Raw genomic sequence first — 23,847 nt, forward strand, 5'->3', positions numbered from 1 at the left:
AACTTCTTTGTAATCTCACTTCAAAATCAGTAGAAACTTTTGCAAAACACCTTTTTTTTAGTGTCTTTATGCAGGAGAAGCAAGTTCTGAAAGCTGTCAATATTTTTTTTTAACGGAATTATGTTATTCATTTCGAAGCCAAAGACTATCATCGTGTTGACGCACGAATGATTTGCATTATTTTTGGACCATTGATTCTATACGAGGCGATTAACGCAAGTGACGAGACATTCTCCATGGGAGAAACAAAATATTCATATCAAACAGAATAAGTTATGGGGAAGACACTTCTCAGGAGAGAAAATTCATGTTTTCCAATATAATAATATTCTGTGCGGTGTCTTGACAAGAAACAGAAACACAGACTTTGTTTGTCCAAACTAGAACATATCATCACATTGATTGATTTTAAAACTACAGTTTACAAAGTCATACACAAGGTTCACAGTAAAAACAAGAAAGCTGTCTCAAAAAAGCATAGATGAACAGATAAAGCTGTAATTTTGTGAATAAATCTTCAGGTCCTATGGTTTGTTACATATCCTTGTACCATGTAGCATTCAATATGTTTCATCTACTATTTCCCCGTCATCTTCTACTTGGTTTACTTCCTCTCTATTTTCGGCTTGATCCGATTCTTCAGTGCTATCCTCAGTGTTGTTCTGAGAATTAGTCACGTTAAACAAGGTTTGCTTCTCCATCATACCCGAGAGCGCAAGGCTAGGGGACCACTCAAGAACGTCATCTATTATGTTGGAAACACGTTTCTGGTACCTGCAGGAATGAAACACGAGTTCAGCCCGGTAAATTTGTTCGTGCAGATAGCTTTGCACAAGGTCCGGTTGAGTCAAGTAGGTTTCTACACATGAAGATGGTGAAAGAGGAAAACAATTGTCCAACTTCATAATGCTACCCATTCTAGTTTCAGCATCCTTCTCGACCTTTGACAACAATCAAGCCACTGCTCAAAATACTTAACATACCATAGAGCACACGATAAATTCATAAATGAAGACTGTTAACCACCATTAGCAGATAAACACCAAAGGTCCAGTGACAAATTTTCTTGTGCAATTAATGTTTCTTTCTGCGCTCTTGCATTTACTACGAGAATTCAAATTTTATGTCCCATGACTTTATATGTGACCAAGAACTTTATATCATCCTACAGACTTTCACTTAATCCATTCTATTATTCAAATGCTGGTTGGCCATGTTCATGAGGAATACGCATACCTTAATCTAGCAGCTTCATCAGGTGCATGGTGCCTCAATAGTAGAATGACTAGCACAGCAACTACTGCATAAAATAACCTCGCTGTCCACTTTGGACGCTCACCCTCCTCTTTCTTGGGCCAAAACTGGAACAATTCCTTGAGCGTTGCTTCCTCTGCAAGAATGTTAGGGAAGAACCAAACATGCTTTCCAAGAATAATCCAGAGAGCTCCAAAGATGAGGGATCTCACTGCGTCAAAGAGAAACCTTAAAAGTCACATGACGGTTAACCAACTAGCAGTTGCACTCAAATTTGACTACATAAATGAAGTGAATTAGCATGAAATAAAAAGAGCAGTATAGGTTGGTGATTTGTGTAACGCCACAAAGTTAACATTGACACATCCACATAACAATCTAAAATAATTCCCCAGAGTTTTACAGCACTAGCATTTAAAATAAACGGATGCGATAGTGGGTCAACATGGTCAACAACGTCCCTGAAAATACCTTCAAAAGAATAATTTTGTTAAAGCAAAGTTGGTGTATAATTTGGAGGCAGACTGCAACAAACGAATCAATAATAGATGCCTTCAATTCCCAAACTGAATTGCTTGCAGTAACCTTCTGGTGCCCAGTTATCCGTGCGCTAGTAACCACTCTGACTAGGACTAGAAGTAAGCCACACGACCCAAAGCAGTGGAGGAAAAAAAGATATTTGCCATAGACAATAGCTTAATAGCCAAAATAGACTCTCGTTTGGACACAGAAACATAATTTAACAAAGAACGCCACTATTATAACCTCTCAATTCTGAGCACGACAATCTCCTTCTTTGCAAAAATTTTCAGCAAAGGGAAGTCATGAACCACATCTTAAGTCAGGATATTCAGAAATCCTAAGTTTCATTTCAATCTACACTGTTCCTCACCGGGTTAACTTTCAGTTTTTTAGTTCTACATCTTTTGGAACAAAATTCAACTGTTTCAAAAACTGCAACCCAACAAATATAGTTGCTTCTCATTACAGTTCACAGAGCAATTGAAAATAAAATGCAAGAAATAAATCAACTAAAATAAGAAAACACCAGAACCAATGAACATACCTAAAAGCAGGCAACATATAAGCAGCAGTACACCTGCACACAAGTAGAGAATGAGCAGCTTAACTTGGTGGGGATACACAGGAAACAAGCAGATGGCTAGAGTCAAAACAGGCCAGGAAAATGAGAGAAGCGTCTGCCACAACGGTCTTCGATTAACAAAAGTCCATGCAAAAAAAGCATCATTATCCGAAAACACTTGATCCTGCAAGGCGTAATGATAATGGATGGAAAATTAGGAATACATTCAAATATTAACAAAATATTCTCAACACATGGACCGAGTGAATCATTACCGCTAACACAGTGCGCAAAGACGAGGGAAAAACATGGAGGCAAGGCATCACTTGGACCAATAAAGGAAAACATTTGGCTCATTCATTCACATTATGCAAACAAAGTAATAATAAGAGAAGTTCTTTCGAATTTTACAAGAAAATCTTGGCGCCTCATTTAAACCAGCTGCTGGCACTTGGATTCCCTTTTTTCCACAACACGACCAAGAACGTGACAAAAATTTCTGAACTAAAATTTCAGAAATGACAAACAGGCATAACAAGATTGACGTAAGATTCTCCAATAACTCCATCACTCATTTATGCATCGATCATCAACTTAACCAAAAGGTGGTATTTTTTGTCAATATGTTGCAACGTCACCACAAGTTTTTACAGTCTAAAAGACCTGTGCACATGCTAAGATGATTTCACCCACAAAACAATAAATATCTTAAATATATTCATTTTATTCTTAGTTGTCAAAATAAAAGGGAAGCTTTTCAATCCACACTGCGAGCTAGGGAAATTAGGAAATGATAACCTAAGCTAAAACACAAACTCACAGGAAAAAGTTTATCTTTTATCATCACCATAATTATCATTTTTGCTTTTGAAGGAAAACTAAAACTGAACTTACACCGAATATCTCCAAATGAGCTGGCCAAGTTGATAGTTTTCTTCTTCCAGGCCGAACAATTTTGACAACACGATCACACCTCACAATAAGACTCTTACTCAGAAGAATGTTGGCAATATCTTCAATCTCTAAATCCTTATCTGATTCAAGTACATCTTTGAGTTCTGAATGATTTCTCAAAAAGCTAACAAAATCTTTTCCTCTAAAGTATTCAACTCGGGACTCTTGTAAAACGGCCCACCTAGATCCCAGATCCTTGTGATTTCGCACTTTCTCAGCAAAAATCTGAAACACGTCCTTTTTTGCAGCTTGCTTCTGAAATTTAAGATGCAAATAAATTTCATTTCCCAGAAATACCACAACATATAGTGGTCTCTATACACATAGAAGTGTAAAATGAGATGTGGAAATTAGACCAATTATCAAGTAAATTACATTCATTTTACCATAAACCCGCCATCTTTTTGCATAAATCTTCAAAATCCCAACATAACCGTGGATTTCAAACCCCCCATGAACAATAAAATCCCAAGCTTTCTTATAAGCATTTTATGCTTAATCCTCTCACTGGCATCCGATCTTTCAAAGAAATCAAAGAGCATCACAAAACGCCAAAATTCCACGAAACATTACCGCAAGACAAACAGATGAGAAACGTTATTATACTAAAAGAATGCATGATCACAAATCCGTATACATTTAAAATTAACAAACCCTAGGTGGAGTGTCGGTGGCGGAGTCTCCGTACGAACGCCGTGCACGCTTTTTATCTCCGGCGCCTCCTCCGCCTCCGCCTGATTTCTTCATTTTTGCCTCTCTCTTATGTTTTTTCTTCTTTTCATTTATAATAATATAATAATTTTAATTTTATACCATAACAAGAAATAGTAGGCCCACTGGGCTTTAAGCCCAAATTATTGAATGTTAGGTCGACCCAAACTATAGAATATGTCAATAATATTCTTTTATTACAGTTGAGACAAACAAAGCAAGCCTGATTGTATTTAGGGTTGTCAATTCGGGTGGGTCGGATGAGTTTGGATCGGTTTGAAAAAAAAATTAAAAATTCTTCAACCCGAACATGAACCCGTATAACCCGAACCAACCCGCTCTACCCGAACAACCAGATTTTATTATTCTTATTTTTTTAGCAAAATAATTGAATAAAAATGCAAAACACAAAACAATAATAATAATATTATATTTAATCATATGATAACAGAATCTAAGCTTATATATAATTTAAATTTGAAAGTTTAGTTGTAGAAAATTTAAAGTTTATTTACTATAAAAAAATTATTTTAAAAAATTCAAATTGTACAAAATAAACATTAAATCAAGAATATATATTATATCAATATAAAATAAATATTTTTCAAATAAACAACATATGAAATTGTAGCAATTATTTCTTAATTATATATATAAAAAAGAAATAATAAAAAATTTTGGGTCAACCCGAGTTGACCCGAAGCCTACCCGAACCCGAATAATTTTTTCGGGTTGGCTTTCGGGTCAACCCGATTCAACCCAAACCCAAAAAATCACCCCCCCCCCCAACCCGAACCTGATATTTTCGAGTTGAATCGTGTCGGATTGGCGGGTTGGATTGGTTTTTCAAACCCTTAATTGTATTTCAATATTTTAGGTTCAGATTGGTTACAAAAGCATTTTGCTTTTAAGAGTTCTTTTTTAAAGTTGATTTTTAAAAGTACTATTTTAAGTTTTAGTTGTAATAATTTTGTGTTTGGATAAATAAATTGAAACATTTTTTTTGTTGAGTTATAAGAAAAGCATTTGAAAAGTTATAAATATGGGCTTTAAAAAAGCACTTAAATAATTGTTTTTTAAAAGCATTTCAGACCTACCCAAACACATTTGAAACAATTAAAACATTTTTTTTAAAAAAAAATGTTTTTTGTCTTCTAGCTTCTTAATCCAAACGCACTCTTAGTCGGGCTGACGTTTTTTTTAAAAAAAAAATATGGTATACTCTTTGATAGATATCGAGTTAGTTCTCAGACTAATATAGTAACCTGCAAATCATGCCAGACAAATAACTTGCACATAACTTGCTCCTCCGGTAAGATGTTTGTAGGAAGAATTAAAATTTTAACCATGAGTCAAACACTCATCCGCTACGAACTTGGATACCTCTTGATGCAAATATGTATTTTTATTTAATTTTAATTAAACACCAAAGCTCAAATTATAAGTATACCAAAATTTAGTGCTACAAAATAAATTTTATGCCATGGAAAAATTACTTGAAATCCCGTGAACAATCTATTTTATATATGATTTGTCATAAAAAAAATTGAATCTTTAAATTATTTTTCTTAAAAAAAATTTAGATTTTTTCTACGCATGTTCGCATCATTTTGTTATGGACGTACCAAAGAAGAACGATATGCCAAAATATGAATCATTTGCAGAAAAATTGAATTTCTATCAAGTAAAGTGAATCCCGATTTGATCATCTGTTATAATCTCCCTAGTAAAACGATAAACTAAGGAATCAAATCGATTCAACTTTTTCACTGTTAACGAAAATTTAACATACATAGCTTTTACAACTTCAATGGGAGACAAAGCTGAAGTAATATAGAGAAATGCAACTGGAAATCTATCTATCTAGACTTTAAAAGCAGGAATCTAGACTACAATTGCCTCACAGAATTCTTCCACCTCTTTTTGTCAGTTGGGTCAAATTCCCAAAGACCTAATATATATAATGGGCCTAAACTTTACTCGCATGGGAAAATTTATAACATACTTAGGGTCACACAATATGCAATTTATTTTTATTCACAAATCTATTTCTTTTAATCAAAAAATTATATCATTCATTAACAAGAGCTCCGTCTCACAAATTGACTCGTGAAATCGTCTCATAAATTTTTTTTTTGTTTTTTTTAAACAATTTGACAAATTTGATTTTTTAATTAATGTTTCCAATCCATCCATCATAATTATATCATTATATAAACATTTACACATGATAAAAGTGATTATCGTTTGCTAAGTGCTAAGTGATTCATATAACTTACCTCTGATAATGTCCCAAATAAAACTGAAAAAGAGCATAAAGATCAGTAAACACAATTCTAACATGAATGATTTCTGACTAAGGTTCCCAGAAGGCTAGAATTAAGGATGCAATTGACTCGAGCATATTCGAGTTAGACTTGATTTTAATTCTTCATGCTGGAACTCAATTGAGTGATCGACTAACTTCATGTTCAAGTTCGGTTCGTACTCCTGCAAATGTCGAGTTCTTCAAGCTCGAGTTGAATAAAAAATTCGAACTATTCAAACTTCGATCAAACTCTAATCAAATTTTGACGGAACTGCTCACGAATAACGTTAATTAACTCACTTGCAAGTTGCAGTTTGCACCACAACTCCTAATCGATAACAACAACAATTTTGTGTTAATTTATGTGTAAGTAATATTAGGAATCTTTCCCGATTGTTTGATATAAATAGATTAATTTTGATATTATATATTTTTATTTAAAATATGTGTGTATATATATAGAGAGTTTCGATCACATGGGCAACTACGTGAGCAACAACTGACGTGACACCTTATACATCCAGTGAGTAATTGTCACGTCAGCTGTTGCTCACATAGTTGCCCATGATGGTTGCTCATGTGATCGAAACTATATATATATATATATATATATATATATATATAAAGTTCTTTTATGGTGCCCAACTCTATATGCCCAACTCCATGCCCACCATGTACACTATGTGATAAGTCAACTCATCAATTGTGTTGGTCAACTCACATATTGTACATGGTGGGCATGGAGTTGGGCATATGAGTTGGGCACCATAAAAGAACTCTATATATATATATATATATATATATATATATATATGATGGCATGACACGTAGGATGGAGGGTGTTCGAAACGATGATTCAACCCCAGAACAGTATAATCACTACCTTCCAACCTTAGGTAGGAAATTATATCAGCCATCGTACATGACATTCCATACAATTCCGTGCATAAGACAACTAATTATCTCTTATTATTATTATTACCCTAAACTATTATTTGACTTCGGTGAATCTGAATTATTTTGCTCTACCTTTTTCAAATTTTGAATTTCAAAGTGTTAATTTGTCACATATATTTTACCTTTTAAAACGGCCATTATCGTGGAATTGTACTTAATATATATATTTCTAATTAAATCTAAAATTTGAATCATTATATTCGACACAAAACTTACAGGAGAAGGAGGGTATTTGTCTAAATTTATTATAAACAAATTACAAGAGCTTATAAGTTTTTTTAAGAGTTATAAGTTGTCATGTTTTATTTTAAAATTTTTTTGTTAAAGTGTTTGGATGAGTTTATTTAAAACAATTTAAAGATGTTAATGTTTTGGTTTTACAAGATTTTTTTATTGTCAATTTTTTTTAAAAATAATATACTATGAAAGTAATTTAAGTAACTATGTGTATACAAAAATATTTTTATAATTTTATCATAAATGTTAAACATATATTTTAAAATAAAATATTTATATTTTAATTTATAAAAAAAATTGATAAATCATGGAAAAAATTGGTGAAGGACATAGTGAGTATTTAAGAAAATATATGAGACAGAAAGGAAAAGTAATATATTCAAATAATTTATCAAAAAATAAGGGTGATCCAACTTTTTAAAAAAGCTTATCAAAAGCTTATTTTGACAACTCATAAAAGTCCTAAGCTGGCGAAAAAAAAATCCGCCAAACAAAATTTAAAAAAACTTATAAGCTCTTGAAAACAATTTATAAATTGGAAAAATTACTTTTTTGGTCATGTATGTTTGTCACTTTGCGATTTAGTCCTTTATATTTTTAGATTTCAGTTTTAGTACGCTATATTTATTTTTTGGCAATTTTAGTCCTTTTTCCGTTTTGACGCTGACGTGGAACAAATTCAGTGATGACGTGGAGCTGACGTGTACAGTGTCACATAAGCATTTTCGAATAAAAATGACCGAAATTGCCAAAAATAAGAACATGCAGGACTAAAACTGAAATATGAAAACATAAAGGACCAAAATCGCAAAGTGACAAACATACATGACCAAATTTGCAGTTTTCTCTTTATAAATTTAACCAAACATCTTCTTCACCCGATCGATGAAAAATATTTATTTTTAATTCAGAAATATTGATTTTTTCCACGTAAAATTTTTAAAAATTTCGGCATTAACTTTATCCACTTGGATCAGTATTATATCATGAGATTTCAAAATGAAATAAATGTGATGGGGACAAATAATTGTTAAAAGAACACCAAGTATGACAGGGACCAGAAACGGCACGGGCCCTGCTGAATAAATAAATAAATGTGAATACAATTAAAATGTTTTGAATTAATATGACTGTAATAAAAATATATTAAAGAAGAAGAAGAAAAATTAATATGGAAATGTCAATGCTAGAGTAGGGATAATACTTTCACTATAACTGTATGCCAACAATTGACCACACATACATGTGTGATTCACATGAATTTTGGTCAATCAAAATCATCCATGCAGCAGAGGGGTAATACCCCTCTATGTAGCTTCAAAATTTCCGAATTAATAGATATTGAATAGAGTAAATAAATAACTATTTGCATTTACATGTGTAAAAAAAAAAAATTATCAATTGTACAGTGGGAAAATTGATGAAGCCCACCTCGTACCCTGTGATGTCTCCTATCTGCCCCCATAATAACTATTTTATTTATTTACCTTCACACCACTAGGCACTAGTAATGCCTCTAGGCTCCCACACCTACGTGCAACACATTTTTTTCCTAATGAAATTTACAGTAACTAAAAAAAAACGACTACTTTAAAGCATCATTGTAATTTACTAAAATAATTTAAATTATATATATTTAATTTATACGGTTATAATAATGCACACGATAAAACTCGGAGCTGTTATTTTTCAAGATGTACTAGATAATATATTTCAAAAACATCGCTTTTATTTAGATTTCTATAAATCTAACATTATCAAAAGTAGCCAGAATTCAACAAGCAGCATTAAATTTAGGTCAGTTAATATTCAAACAAAGAATAAAATTGTAAAAGGAATACAAGTACAAGTCATTGAATTCTCCTAAATAATCACAAGACTGTGGGTTTTTCTTTACTTTTTATTTGCTTTTTTCCCCCTTTTAACCCCTGCATGTTTCTCGAATTTCCAAGAAAAATAAACACGAATCGTGGTGACGCAATTAAATTACCAAGAAAAGTCTTTTTAAAAAGTAAATAAAAAGGCGTCACGCAGCTTCACTTGCTCTTTCGAAATCCCCCCTCTTTTTTACCATGTTACGAATTTGCTTGCCTCCTATATTTATGCACAATTATAAATATGCATAATATAATTTTTTTTACATAAATTTAAAATTTTAAGATTTAATAAGTGAATATGAAGCATGTTTATATACAAATGAATTGATATATACGTGCACGTGTCGAATATTTTGATTAAGTTACATTAAGCTTACATATTATTGTTATAGTTGAGAATTTTTTAAATTATCTTTGTAAAGATTTTTTAAATGGCTGAAATGTTTGGATATTTTTCTTGGAAAAATATATGGATCTAATGATCTCAGATTATAATACTAATCTCTGCAAGTAATTAAAATCCTCAATATATATGGCGATCAAGTTGTTTTACAATTTTAAAAAATATAAATTGCATTATTTTCGCTAGTTATAACTTCCGACGTGTTGACAAATACTTTATCCTATGTTGAAATCAACATGAAGCTTACATGCTCGATTTTCATATAAAGTATACTGATAATATTTTTAAAAACATGTCGATTGGATTGTTATAAGTGTTAAAAAAACAAGTGAAGTGTGATATTAAACATCAGCTATACATTCTAGTAAAATGGTTTTACTATGTGGTTGTGTGCTCATGGGAAGCTTCTTAGTTCTTACTCGGTGTAAACTTCTGTTTGTTGGATGATTACCAAGTCGATTGTTCTTTTAATGCAAGCTCCTTTGGTTCAAGATCCGAGCTTGGCTTCATATGCTTCACTCGATGACGACTATTCAAGCTACTATGAAATAGTTTTATAAGGATCACAAAACGTGCAATGTTGTGAACATGGTTAGTTAGTTTGTTTTGACTTCTACCGTCTATGAAATACAGAAGACTCGAAACATATATTAAAATTTTTTAAAACAAAAATCCAATCTTTGACGCACTTTTTTTCAGATCGAGATTTTCGTGCTCGATTATCTCCACTTGCTTTTTCCGATGATGTCTATTGATTTTTTTTTATTAGATGGAGTTGTTTACTTTAGACGAACTCAAACTTGCTCGAGACTTTATTGTTATTCTAGTTGATATGGTAATGTAGTTTATCCATATATGTCTAATGTATTTGTATTGGACATTTTTTTAATCTATGAAATTTATTTACCAAAAAAATGGTAAGGGGTCGATCATAGGTTTATGATATCGTTTAAATAAATGTAAGAGGCCACTAATAATTTTAATAAAAAGTAATTTAAACATAAAATTTGAATTTAATAAATATTTGAATGTTATTGAAGCAAGTGAAGGTCAAGGTATTGTGAAGACCAGGCTATATAAACTGTACCGTTGGCGTTGATTCAAAAAACTCCTGCAAAACCCCAAAAAAGCAACTCCTCATTGCACCGTTGCTATGCCCACTGCCACTCGGAGAGAGACCATGCCGCCAACTTCAAGAAGACCCAAATGGCACCCAGCGCCGCCGCCGAGCCCCAAGATCCTCAACTTCCCCCGCAGCCGTAGAACACGCCGTAAGCAACTGAAACCAACGGCTGCCGCCCACTACAACCACAACAGCAGCGGCAGCGGCAACCCATTAGTGATGGAGCAAGAATACTTCTCTCCTTCCAAAGGGAAGCTCGGAAACCTGTTTGATCAGAAAAATAATGAAGAACTTGCGATTGTGTTATTGAGCTCAACCTCAAATGCATCAGCAGCCGAGAGGAGAGAACGAGTGGTGGAGAGAGAGGAGGAAGGAGGCTACGGCAACGGTGGTGGCGGATTTGAGGAGGAGAAATGGAGGTTTCAAGCTGAAATACTGAGGGCCGAGTGTAATTTCTTGAGAATGGAGAGAGAGTTTGCTCTGAGAAAATTGGAGAGGAACAGGGTGAAGATGGAGAGGACTCTTAGATCAGCTATTCAGACACTTGTCTCCGTAAGTTCCATTTCTCCATCTATGATCCCACCATTGGTTTCTTGATTGATTACTTGTTTTGGGTCGGATGGTGTTTATCTTCTTGTGTTGATTTTCAGGGCAAAGAAAAGATTTTTGACGGGAAGAACGCGAAGGTGGTTTTGGAGGAGGAGATTGAAGATTTAGAAGAGAAGATTGAGGAGTTGAGAAAGGAGTCCAGAATTAAAGTTAAAAATTGCAGCAACTTTGACAAGAAAGCATGCATTTTGCAGAGCCAGCTCGAGAAATTCGCGAGTTTATCTCAAGAAAGTTGTTCCAAGGAATTGGCCATCAGTGAGAGCAGGGATTGTTTGAATCCCACAATCAGAACTAACTCCGCTGATGTAAGAACATTGTTTCTAAATCATTCTATCATAATCCCTTAATGCTTCAGTATCATTTCATTCGGTTTTTTTTTTGTGTGTTAATTTCACCGAATTACTGGTTCTTCAAACAAAATATTATCGTGGGCTCTGATTAAATAGTTGGTTTTGAATTTGACAAAAAAATGAAACAATGCGCAGATGGATATGCTGAAAAAGAAAATGGAGGGATTGTCAAAAGGGGTGTTGGATAGAGTGGAGGAAGAGTACGTGTCAATGCTTTCTAGCACAGCCAACAGTTCTGTAGCTAGCTCTGCTTCGACTTCCAAGCGAATAGATTTATGCCCCGAATTCTCGAGTTCCTCCAGCAGACAATTGTATCAGGCAAGATTATGAATTCTTCTCAGTCATTTTGTAATGTTTCATTTGTTATTTCAGATTGAATATGGTTCCGATCGAGCTTACCGCATCTGCTAAGTTCAAGTTTCTTGGTACATGTATATTTTGTGGCTTAGTGTTTGCTTTATGGATAGATTAAAGTTGAAACCTTTTGCTTTACTTTATAAAGTTCATACTCGCGGTGTAAATCTTATTTTATGCGACGCAAGTCAAATATCCGGTCAATGTGTGTGATTTGTGAAGAACATATATTTAGCAAAAGTTTTGAAATAAGAAGGTTTGCTGGTGGATTGTTCGGTTGGTTCACAAATCACACTGCCCCAAAAGCTCACTGCCTGAATACCACATGCCAGTTAATGCTCGTGGACCACTGCTGTCAATTCTAGTATCTGATTCTGTTTCAGATTTCTTCTGTTTCTGTTGTTTTTTTATGTTGCTGAGAACATATCCAGTTGAGTCTGAGCAAAGAATCTGACCAAATTTCAAAATTTGGTGGACAGTAAATCCCAGTATCCAAGTGAAAAACACAGTTTAGATTTTAAAATGCTTTTAAAAAATATGCCAAATCATGCTTGATCTTAATGGCTTTTTGCCAGTATCCTGTTCATCTGCAGTCCTTTTCTTGGCCTATTTAAGGCAGCAAGCGATAGTCTGCAGCATAATGCCTAGATTACTGTATTGTGTTAATAGAAAATGCAGTTTTATCATTAAAATGCCTTTGGAAAATCTAGACCTTTAATCTCCATGGCTTTTGCTAATTTATAGTTCACTTATTATAGTCCCTGTCTTGGCTTATTATTAACAGTGACCTCGGATCGTCTTGCAAAACGCGACTTATGAGAGTTCTACGTTTATTTGATTCGTATAATCATATCTTAGCGCAACGAGATGGTCTTTTCGCATACATCCTTAATCATATCCATGTGTTAATAACCGTTCGATAAACAGGAACCAACTTTACAAGACGAGAACAAATGCTCGGGACGATGCAAAGCCATTATTCGCAGAATTGTGGAGCAGGTGAGAGCCGAGACTGAGCAATGGTCACAGATGCAAGAAATGTTGGGTCAGGTAAGAGGAGAAATGGAAGAACTTAGAACATCACGCGATTTCTGGGAAAATCGATCACTCAGTTCAGATTACGAAATCCAAACCTTGAGACACAGTGTAAGGCTTCACCATTCTTGCTCTTTCAGCAGGCGTTTCTTGGTTTAACTTCTCATGGTTTACATGACGTTCTTTCTTCGTCTAGGTGGAAGAATGGAAAGAAAAAGCTCTCGGTTTTCAAAACAATGCCGGTGAACTTCAACTCGAACTTTTATCTTTAAAAGAGGAGATTGAAGACAGAGATGCAATGTTACTTCCACTGAAAAAACAGCTTGAAAACGAAAAAAAGGTTATGACTACTTATTGTTTGGAGGAGAACCATTGTTTTGATAACGACAGATGTGTCTTCGAGAAAGTGGAAATCAAAGAGCTCAATGATGAGCGAAACAATGAACAAGAACGACGACACAAAGAGTTGCCGCCTCTTTCTCTAGGTAAACACCTGGCGAAAGAGAAGAGAATGGTTCTGCGTCGTTCAAAGGAAACTCGCCAATCCAGCAACATAGACAGCAAACAAGAGATCCTAACTGAGGAAAGAAGAAAGATATACAGAAAAAGGGATGGAATTTTGGCACCAAAGCAATCACCGTTGCAAGATATCGGGAATTCTTTACCAATGACAAGGCAAGCACACCATTGTAAAGATGTTTCTCTTCACCAGCCCTCAAAGTAGCCCCACAATGACAGAGAAGCTTTAGGAAATTATCAGATCACCAGTTTTGACAATGAGTTGGAATGAAGAGTGCTTTGAGAACTTCTCTTAAGTTGTGTTTTCTTGGTGAAGAAATGAAGTAAATGATCTTATGTAGCAATTCATGATGCCCCTCTAGTTTGCATGAAATTATCAGTTTCACGTCAATACATCCAATCATCCATAATCGATGGGTTCGATCGATAGATCCACATTAATTCGTTTATTAACATAATAAAATGAGAGTGTTTTAGCGAGCAAACTAGGCTAAAATCCTTGGAAAAAGGCCAATACAAGAATCATTCATTCATTTCATGTTACAAAAGTGGCAAAGTGCCAATAAAATCCAGAAGTAGAACCAATATTTCTAATCCTTCCATTCTAAGCTTTGAGTATTTCTATCTAGCTAGCATATATTTTTGGCGAGAAACTGCTGCTCTGTGAAGTCATTTTCATTAAGACATCGGCAATCATTAAGACATCGGCAACAACGTTTCCTTTTCCAGAAGAGGCAAGAAATACGAGCATGTACGGAAAAATGTTAGATATACAATGTGGGTTAAGCATCGTTCTTGAAATTATAAAATTATTTCAAATAAGATTTGAAAAGTTTTTTTTTTCCAAATAAAATATAGGGATAATTTCATAATTTCAAATGTATACGTAACTTTCATTATACACATAGAAAACTCTTCTGAATGATCTATCTGCTCTTCTGTGAGGCATACATTTTTTTTTTCGTTTTACAATTTGGTGTGTTTAAACATTATAATATTCTCTCTTCTATTTTTCCGTGAACCAAGAATGAAGAATGCAACGAACTTTGTGGATTCATACATACAATGATACAATACAATCTGTATAAATTAAGGAATATAAATTAAATTCTCTAAATACATCTTTCCTAATTTTAAATTTATGTGCGAACGTTTGCTTTGTGTGATTAAAGTTTTAATTTTATTATTTTAAATATTGTACACCGTGACATAATTATTTCTAACTTCTAAATAATTTATTTTGAAACAAGGAGTTTAATTTTTAAGTTTTAATTATATAATTATAATTTTTTTTATTAGAATGATTTTTTCGTTATGAAGTATGTTTAAATACCAAAAACTATTATACAATCATCTCACGAATCAATTTTTTGTAAAACGAATATCCGACACAAAGTACTACTTTTTACGTGGAAAATATTATTTTACATTATAAATAAGAATCCTAACTCAAATTCAGGCAAACAACAACGGAATTTTGGCATAACAATTTATAGTTAAATTTTAGGAAGTTAAATTTTTCCTAAGCCATATTTTCACTACAGTACCTATATGCATATATAAGCGCACAACTAACTATATAGTAATCCTGAGTAATTTAAAGGGGCATCACTCCCCGCTTGTAATCAGAATCTTAACCTGTGGAACAAATATCCTTACAAACTCACTCGTAAGACAGTTTTTTTCACGAATCACGAGGACCATCGAAGGACTGAGTCTTCCTCAGATTCCAGTGAAGCCCGTCGTGGATGCTACGTAAGAAGTCGTTGGTCGAATCGACCTGACATGCAGTGGGGACAGGCCATGGTGCCATGCTGCAAACGAGCGCATCACCAGGGGCCAACTGTTTCCGGTCCTTTCCATCAAAGGATACCCAGGCATGGCTTCTGCTGTTGAAAGGGATGACTACTCTGATCGTCACGTGCTCCGGTAATATTAGAGGCCGGAAGGATAATGAGTGGGGGCATATCGGTGTGAACAGAATCCCAGGAACCTGTATGTCATTGGGCTATGTTACTGTATTATCAACTGTTTAAGAGAGTGCATAGATGAATTCCCTAATCACATAATGTATCATGTTCACTGATGGATATGGTCATTCACAACCGAATCGCGATTGGCGATTATTGTTTTGTCAATCTCATCCCTCCCCCAGAAAACAAACGTTGAAAAGCACATACCTGAGGATGGACCATTGATCCTCCAGCTGCCAGGGAATATGCTGTGCTCCCAGACGTAGTAGACAGTATAAGACCGTCCCCTTGTACGCAGGTGACAAACGAGTTGTCGCAATAGCATTCAAGATTTGTAAGGAATGAGGCAATACCACGGTCAATAGTAACTTCATTCAAGACGAGCATGGGTCCTTCGTTCTCAAATTCACTTTTGGCTGCATCTCGAATGATATGGCACTGCAACCGATGTCTCAATGTGATGGCAATAGGACCACTAAGGATGGAGTTCAGATATTCTCGGTAATGTTCGCTATCTGATCGTGTTAAAGTTCATTTGACAGTCTAGAAAATATCATTTTCAATGGACAATTGATTATCCTTGCAAGAACTTATAAATGATCATGATATAAAATAGAACCAAGAATGAAAACAAGAAACCGTAATCGAGAAGATCGAGGATACAAAATGGGGTCATGAAACCGAGAGAACCCAAAGAGAATGGCACGATTGGAGGAACAGGGCCTTTGAACATAGATGCAGCCTGGAAAAAATAAAAAAGTTCGCAGTCATTTCCATCGTAGCTAGCTCAAATTTCAAAAATATGTCAATGGGCCTAAGTTATGTGGAAAACTTCGATAACAATGGACAAAGAGAAGCAAAATTCAATTTGGAAAAGGTAGAAAGAAAATATTTCCCGGTTCCTTAAACACCAAGCATAGAGCATCACACATACCCAAAGGACGGTTCCATCCCCGCCTAGAGTTACAACGAGGTCAACCTTGGTATGCAAGAGTAGCATTTCCTTGTCTGTGGAAAAAAACACGACATGGAGTTCACAGAAGCAAACAAACACATGAATCGACTATCAAAGAACAGATACAAAGCATCAATCTGTTATCTAGTTTACTAAGATGAATCATACTACATGAATGAAAAGTTTTGGGAAAAAGAAGATATCTTGTACTTAGTATTGTTAACAAAGAAAAAAAGCATGCTCATGTCATATTAAATCGTTTAGTATTACCATCGAGCCAGGTCTGTACGAAGCCATAGTACGATGATTCTGCCAAAAGCTCGTTCTTTACCCGTGGCTCCACGAATATATTTAGTTTTTTCTGCTCCTTCAACCATCTGGGAAAAAGAATACGTCTTAAAGGGTTATGAACATTATGATTTGTGAATTAAAAAATAGGTTTAAAAGATGGGTACAATGCAGAGACAAGATTGAGATAAATGCGGAATAAATCCCATGGGGCATGGGCATTTTTCCTGTGTCATCGTTGAGTTTAAAGATGCCTCAACGGTTTCAAGAAGTTTAAGAATTGTCACATTTTATCTCACAGTGGCTAGAAAGACGAAAGTTTTAACACAATTTAGGGGTAAAATTACAAGTAACGCCAATGAGGGAAACACACAACCAGAAATCTTAAAGCATCTTACCTGACCATTTCAAAACAGAGAATTTGTACAGAAGTTGAATTTGGCTTGGACAATATAAGCACAGTCTGAGGGGGAGATTCCCATTTCAAGGAAATCTGAAACAAGATAGTACAGACTTAAATTAAAAAGTTTTAGAGCATAAAATGATATAAGATAGGGAATTACAAGCAATGAGACCAATCAAAAGGATGCAAGATGACAATTGATAAACTCTAGTACAGTAGTTATACCTGTTTGCTGCTACGTTCCGCGGTTGTTATATTACCTTTTTCAAAAGAGACAATGTCATGTTTGTGGCGATCACCTTTTTCGCCATTGCAGCACCATGCTAGTCTAAAAGATGCCTGTCCAAAAAACCAATACGTCAAATCTTGTTCTATCATTTCTTTTTATTTTTCTCTCTTTGGCATGTTATTACCATTTCTAACAAGCTGAGATGTGAAAGAAAAAAAACAATGCAGGTTAAAATCTAAATATTAAAGAGCATATGTCAATAATCATAATCCAAAATGCGACGGAACTAAGAAACAAAATCACACCTTCCTCATCATCTTATTTTGCACCACGGGAGAGTCAGAATCGGATTCCCCATCTCGAAGAACTTCATTAGCACATATGTCATCCTTCCCATTGCACAACTCGCATTTTTCACTGTTTTCATCAAACAACATGATTTGGCCAAGCAAGTTTCCAGCTTTCTGCACATTGAACTCGCTGCATTGCCCTCTTGATGACAGCTCTGCAAAGCAGGCCAGAACATTATATCTTGCAAAAATCCTCGGTAACTTTAAATTCATGGACTAACCTCCATTGCAGAGTGAAACACAACCAAAAACAGAAAACAATTGCAATATCATTATCAAGGAAAACAGAAACATATTTAGTATGAACAATTCCATGGTTGACAAAAGATGCATACTAAATACAAGGTTAGATTCTCCCCGTGTCATAGCCAAAGATCTACCACGAATACTGCAGTCTCGAAAGTATCCATTGCTAGTTTTAATTTTAATAAACTAAATATGCCAAAAATGGGGAAATGTATTTGTTTCCTGTTAGTTTGAACTTTGAAGACAGATAATAGAACAGAAATAGAATAAAGGGACGGCATAAAAATAAAATAGTCAATGTTTATGATCCTTGATTGATGCATCTTCCTTTTTAGACCCAATTTCGGAATCATTAATATCCCAAACCAAACATAGATCAGTTGATTAGTTTCATCCAAACTGAGCTGGAAATCACAAACAGATATAATTCCTTTAGCTTGTCTTTTAAACCTTCGACATGATATTCGTTTGCAAGTCCATATAAAAATATAGGCCAAGAAATTAACAGAAACCTCAAAAAATATCAACTTATAAATTCAACACGTAATCGTCATTAACTTTGAGCTATCACTAATGAAAAATAATCAACGCGCGAAAAATATGTGCATCTTGGATAAAATTCCATTTTCTGAACAAGTGATGCAATATGTAATCAACTTTACTACATACACACAAGATGAGGAATAACCTCTTTGCTCCAACAGCAAGTTACGTGCTCTCTCCAGTTCATATTTGCGCTTCCATTCAGCAGCCTCAGCTTGTGCAGAAGCCTTCCCTTCAGTAACTCTTCTTAGTGCCTTCGCTACAGCTAAAATCACAGGTCAAATCAAATGTTTGTATTAAGATGTGCAGCAGGCCCAGATTGCAGCATACTTCAAATGGTTAAGTACTACAAAAGACACACTTCTTAAAGCCTCTGAAAATTCAAAGAGATGATCATCAATTCCATCGAGGAGCGGCTGCTGGACAAGCTCCTGGACGGCCTTTTCAGAGTTCAATAGAGAGGGAGAATCATTAAAACCATTTTCTGCTGGTGATACACCAGAATTGCCCTGTACAGAACAATCATGTTAGCCTTCAGAATTTTGTAATATGCCTCTGTTTCAAAATAGGAATAAAATATGGAAATCATCCAATTTTTAAGCCTTATACCACGACATCATCTTTAGTTACTTCATACTGCACTCCAAGAAACAACAGGATCCGTACAATAAATCACAGGATAATAGGATCTCTTCAATTCAAGACTTATAGCAGTCCTCGTATATGATGAATTATCAGAGTTTCCCTGATAGTCATAACAAAGTATAATGCTTCTAATTGAGAGTTATTACTTACATTCTTCTGCCTTTCATCACACATGTGATTATACTCAAGAGAATTACACTAGTCCTTGAATATGATGCACAATCAGAGTTCCTCAAATAGTTCTCCTTAATTATTCTCCAATTGGGACTTTTTACGTTATGTTCTTAAGCCTTCGACCATACATGTGATCATACTCAAGAAAATAAACGAGCTGCCTATGGCATATCACATAAGCACGTTGGAGTCTGGTTTAAAAACTTGTATGCTCACCATTTAGTTGCAAGTCGAAAATCAAAGAACGGAACTTTAGAATTAATTAAAATACTAAAATGTCCCCATTTATCCGAGCACACACCACCAATTTGGTCCAAATTTGTAAGCACAACCAGTACTGGCCTTCATCCTCGTCAATCAATCAAGTAATTAAACAGCAGACAGTCTATTACTGGCACAAACCCTTATCAATCCATATTCAATAAGTCAATAACATCACTAAGAACTTAAAGATAATCAGCTACCGGCACCCAACCTCGCCATTCAGGAAGACAATAAATCGATTAAATAAGTAAAGGTTGAGCATGATCAGTACTTGCCCTGATACCCTTCAGTCAAGAATCCAAGGAAAAAAGAATCAAACAGTAAGCAAGCATAACCAGTAATGAGTAGGCGACCCACATGCTCGACAATCAAGAAAACAATTAAACATCAATAATAGTAGGCCACTGTCACGCACCGTCACCAATCAAGAATACAAGAAATCAAGAAACTGATTCGGTGCTAAGAAAATGAATATCCGGTAGAATTCCCCACCCACCAAAAAAAAAAAAACCATTCTATGCATTCACCATGGAAGAAAAAAAGAAAAGAAACTCGTACGTTGGAGGAAATGGAGTCGCTTGGAGACATGGGACCCTCCCTCTTGTACATGAGTTCCCGTATTCAAAAACACACAGCAGAGTGTGATAGGGGGGCGATCAAATACTGTTGAAGAATCTGCAGAGGGAACACCGATTAAATGGGAATCAAATGAAAAGGGTTTTAGCAGGCAGGCGTGTTTCATTCACCGCATTAATATATGATGATGGTAGTTAGGAATTGAAGGAAGTTTATGGTGGGACCATTTACACGACGCGTGGTTCGGACATGGGAACGCAAGAGCTCTGACTGGGAAACGGGAGGAGACTTCCACATTCGATATTGACAGCAGAGTTCAGGCAGGGCTTTTGAAGAGTCAAAAAATTTCATATTTAATTTCCTTGACAAATATATATATATATATATATATATATATATTTTGTTTTTCCAAATCTTCAGTTTCTAATTTGGCTCGAATATATAAAGAATCCGAGCTCGAGTTTAATTCGAAACAAGAACATTTTATTAATATTTTTGGCTTGAATTTAATACGAGTTGAGACTTCCGTTCCAAATTTTGAATTTAGAGGGTGTTTGGCTAAGCTTATTAAAAAGAGCTTATAAGTTCTTAGAGCTTAAAAGCTGTTTTACGATCTTATAAGCTGTTAGAACTTATTTTAAAAATAAAATGTTAAAGTGTTTGGGTAAACTTATTTTAAATAACTTAAAGATGTTGATATGTTTGGTATTATAAGATCTTTTTATTGTCAAAATTACCAAAAAGAGTATAATTCTATGAAAATAATATTTTGAGTTATACACATACGAAAATAGTTTTAGAATAAAACTATATTAAAAAAATAAAATTGTTTTAATATTTTATTTTTATAAAAATTTATGTGATTTGTAATTTTTTTAAAATAATATTTAATATTTAATAAGTGGAGGATAAGATAGAGATTTATTAAAATATTCAAAGATATTTTAGAGATATGAAATATTAAAATAAGATCTTTTTTAAAAAAGTATCTCCCCTCTTACTTTTTTAAAAACAGCTTATAAGCTGTCAAACAACTTATTTTGACAGCTTATAAGCTGTTTTTAAAAAAATTTACCAAACACATTTTTAGAGCTTAAAAGCTCTAAAACAACTTATAAGCTGTTTGAAAGAGCTTTTAAGCACTGCCAAACACCCTCTTAATAGTGAGATACTTAGAATAAGTGCTCGACGTATATTTATTTATCATATAAATATTGTATTAATTAAATATTAAACCTTGCGAGTTGTTAGAGAAATATTGAAAAAAGAAATTGGATCGAATTCGATTTGGATTCGACGAAAATTGTTATTTCATGTCAAAAGTATTACATCTCACCGTAAGTAGATATTTGATGGACACATCCATATACCCGTCTCATAAGAGACCTAGTCCGTTTTTATTATTATTTAAATCATAAACCTATATAAGATGTAAGATCGAGGGCACGGTTGATGTTTTATCAAATATTATAGTTTGTTAACGATGCAAATTAAATCTTTTAAACAGTACAACAACTAAAGTCACGTTTTGATTGATTTACCCAAAAAAAGGCAATTATAGCTCCTAACAGAATGTGTATTTTGATTTTTCAAAAAACTGAAATATATTTAGTCTTGGTAATATTCAAACGAATATCAAAAGAAGACGATTTCATAATATTTTGTCAAACAAATTGATAAATCGGTTATGTTCCGTACCTAACACTTCGGACTCTTCTCGGGCAACTTCTGGTCTATTCTTTAATGAATTGACTTCAGCTACCATTTACCAAGCAACAGGGGAGAAAATTAAAATATTTATATGTATGTATATAATTTTTATTCTATGCACCTCGAGTCTAAGATTTTCGTGAACAATCGCTAAAATACACTAATAATACACTAAAACACGTTGTTGCTCACGAAAATCGTGCATTCTAGAATGCAGTGATCAAATCTACATATGTATATATACATATTATATATATATATATATATAATATGTATATATATACTAGGAAAAAAGCACGTGCGCACGTGCTCTCAGGTTATTTTTAGTCAATTCAATCAAATATCATATTAATAATTGAATATTTGTATTTCACAATTAATATTAAATTAAATTTACTTATACTTATCAAATATGAATAGAAAGTTATATTGATTATAATTGAGTTCTCTGCAATATAATACGATGAAACGATATTTTATTATAAAAAAATTTTATACGACTACACATACTTTATAATTAACTCATTTTTAATCAAACTTTAATAATTATTGCAGTATATTTGTAAACAAACGAATACTAAAACATAAATAATAAATTAAACCAAGTGAAACATTTAGAAGTAGTAATCTTATATATTTAACATTATTAATTTTTCAATGGTATTTTAATCTACGTCAATGGCTTTATTAATTATTTCAGTATATTTGTAAACAAACGAATACTAAAAAATAAATAATTAATCATTTAAAATTTTTTAACAAAAATTTACACTACTACAAAAAGTTGTGTTTAAATTTTATACACACACGTGTGTGTGTATATATATATATATATATATATATATATATATATATATAAATTTTCAGCTGCCCAGCAAGTAATGTTCACTTCGTGTCCGACCACTAAAATCCGGTGCCGTGCTTTAGTGGTGCAAAAAAACGAAAACAAAAACAACTAAAACCCGGCACCGAGTTTTAGTGATCGGAGATAAAGTGGCCAGAAATTTGTTGGGCAGCTTAAAACTTCTCTATATACATATATATGTATGGATAGAGAGCATCACCATATATGTATATATATATATATATTATTAAGAATAAGTTTCACATTTAATATAATAATAAAAGCACACAATATTAGGAAAAAATAAAAATATTATGATATTTTTTTAAACTCATCAAACACAATATTTAAATTTGTTTTCAAAACATCATATTGAATTTGTAAAGTTTTAATTTTTTTATAAGAAAATTTGTAAATTCAACCCTCTATACTATTGTAATATAAGTTTAATCAATGAATGAACTATATGGATAGATAGTGTGAGGACATTGATTCTAATCATCTAATCAAAATAAATCACTCAATAATCGACAAAAAGTCCGGACCAAAAAGGTCAAGAATTTTTTTTAAAGATATGCACGGACCCCGTGCACCCTCCATGCCCGGATCCGTGCATTAATCTGTAGCCAAGGGTTCGGAGGCGACAAAATACATGGACTCCGTGCATGGGTCCGTACGAAACTAATGCACTAAAAACCCAACTCTCTGTTTTGGGCACAGACTTCCTGCACCCTCCGTGCCTGAGTCCGTGCCTAGCTTTTCAAAAACATAAACATAAAACCTCGGACAGAGTACACCCGGACCCATGCACGGATGCAGGTCCGTGCATGTACAATATCGAAACATTACAAAGTGCGAAGGTACACGGACCC

The 23,847-nt window shown here is 33.9% G+C and overlaps 3 protein-coding genes across 7 annotated transcripts; 1 reads left to right on the plus strand and 2 right to left on the minus strand.

Annotated features, from left to right (window-relative positions):
- Positions 1 to 366: 366 nt before the first annotated feature.
- Positions 367 to 4,067, minus strand: LOC140882280 (translocation protein SEC62). 4 transcript variants are annotated; one of them, XM_073288193.1, is made up of 6 exons: positions 3,930 to 3,946; positions 3,679 to 3,811; positions 3,233 to 3,547; positions 2,321 to 2,522; positions 1,237 to 1,465; positions 367 to 774 (listed from the first exon to the last, which is right to left on the minus strand). In XM_073288193.1, the coding sequence occupies exons 2-6, from the start codon at positions 3,700 to 3,702 to the stop codon at positions 561 to 563; spliced, it is 984 nt and encodes a 327-aa protein (XP_073144294.1). In that variant the 5' UTR covers positions 3,703 to 3,811; positions 3,930 to 3,946; the 3' UTR covers positions 367 to 560. The 4 variants fall into 4 exon arrangements, with proteins under 4 accessions (XP_073144294.1, XP_073144292.1, XP_073144293.1 ...); XM_073288191.1 differs by lacking the exons at positions 3,679 to 3,811; positions 3,930 to 3,946 and adding an exon at positions 3,947 to 4,067; XM_073288192.1 differs by lacking the exon at positions 3,930 to 3,946 and having other exon boundaries at positions 3,679 to 3,919.
- A 6,857-nt stretch (positions 4,068 to 10,924) lies between these two features.
- On the plus strand, positions 10,925 to 14,118 carry LOC140885100 (uncharacterized). Its single transcript, XM_073292030.1, has 5 exons — positions 10,925 to 11,460; positions 11,559 to 11,822; positions 12,003 to 12,185; positions 13,149 to 13,367; positions 13,453 to 14,118. Exons 1-5 carry the CDS (start codon positions 10,939 to 10,941, stop codon positions 13,978 to 13,980), a joined length of 1,716 nt encoding a protein of 571 aa, XP_073148131.1. The 5' UTR covers positions 10,925 to 10,938; the 3' UTR covers positions 13,981 to 14,118.
- A 1,012-nt stretch (positions 14,119 to 15,130) lies between these two features.
- Positions 15,131 to 20,671, minus strand: LOC140880794 (NAD(H) kinase 1). Of its 2 annotated transcripts, XM_073285562.1 has the most exons (12): positions 20,653 to 20,671; positions 20,404 to 20,520; positions 19,124 to 19,271; positions 18,908 to 19,027; positions 17,929 to 18,128; positions 17,620 to 17,733; positions 17,390 to 17,484; positions 16,974 to 17,080; positions 16,683 to 16,756; positions 16,412 to 16,490; positions 15,956 to 16,263; positions 15,131 to 15,768 (listed from the first exon to the last, which is right to left on the minus strand). In XM_073285562.1, exons 2-12 carry the CDS (start codon positions 20,452 to 20,454, stop codon positions 15,460 to 15,462), a joined length of 1,605 nt encoding a protein of 534 aa, XP_073141663.1. In that variant the 5' UTR covers positions 20,455 to 20,520; positions 20,653 to 20,671; the 3' UTR covers positions 15,131 to 15,459. The 2 variants fall into 2 exon arrangements, with proteins under 2 accessions (XP_073141663.1, XP_073141662.1); XM_073285561.1 differs by lacking the exon at positions 20,653 to 20,671 and having other exon boundaries at positions 20,404 to 20,585.
- Between the last annotated feature and the right edge of the window lie 3,176 nt (positions 20,672 to 23,847).

This window comes from Henckelia pumila, chromosome 2 (genome assembly GCF_033568475.1).
Source record: "Henckelia pumila isolate YLH828 chromosome 2, ASM3356847v2, whole genome shotgun sequence".
NCBI lineage: Eukaryota > Viridiplantae > Streptophyta > Magnoliopsida > Lamiales > Gesneriaceae > Henckelia > Henckelia pumila.

Bases quoted from the DNA above. Each gene is read 5' to 3' on its own strand.
- LOC140880794 (XM_073285562.1), bottom strand. From the start codon at position 20,454: ATGTACAAGAGGGAGGGTCCCATGTCTCCAAGCGACTCCATTTCCTCC. The intron at 17,081-17,389 runs GTAAGATGCTTT...TCTTTTTCCCAG, and splicing joins CTCTGTTTTGAAATGGTCAG to ATGGTTGAAGGAGCAGAAAA. The intron at 16,491-16,682 runs GTATGTGTGATG...TATTTTTTCCAG, and splicing joins GGGATGGAACCGTCCTTTGG to GCTGCATCTATGTTCAAAGG.
- LOC140882280 (XM_073288191.1), bottom strand. From the start codon at position 4,039: ATGAAGAAATCAGGCGGAGGCGGAGGAGGCGCCGGAGATAAAAAGCGT. The intron at 2,523-3,232 runs GTAAGTTCAGTT...TACGCCTTGCAG, and splicing joins CTCATTTGGAGATATTCGGT to GATCAAGTGTTTTCGGATAA. The intron at 1,466-2,320 runs GTATGTTCATTG...TCTTTGACGCAG, and splicing joins TATATGTTGCCTGCTTTTAG to TGAGATCCCTCATCTTTGGA.
- LOC140885100 (XM_073292030.1), top strand. From the start codon at position 10,939: ATGCCCACTGCCACTCGGAGAGAGACCATGCCGCCAACTTCAAGAAGA. The intron at 11,461-11,558 runs GTAAGTTCCATT...GTTGATTTTCAG, and splicing joins CTATTCAGACACTTGTCTCC to GGCAAAGAAAAGATTTTTGA. The intron at 11,823-12,002 runs GTAAGAACATTG...AACAATGCGCAG, and splicing joins TCAGAACTAACTCCGCTGAT to ATGGATATGCTGAAAAAGAA.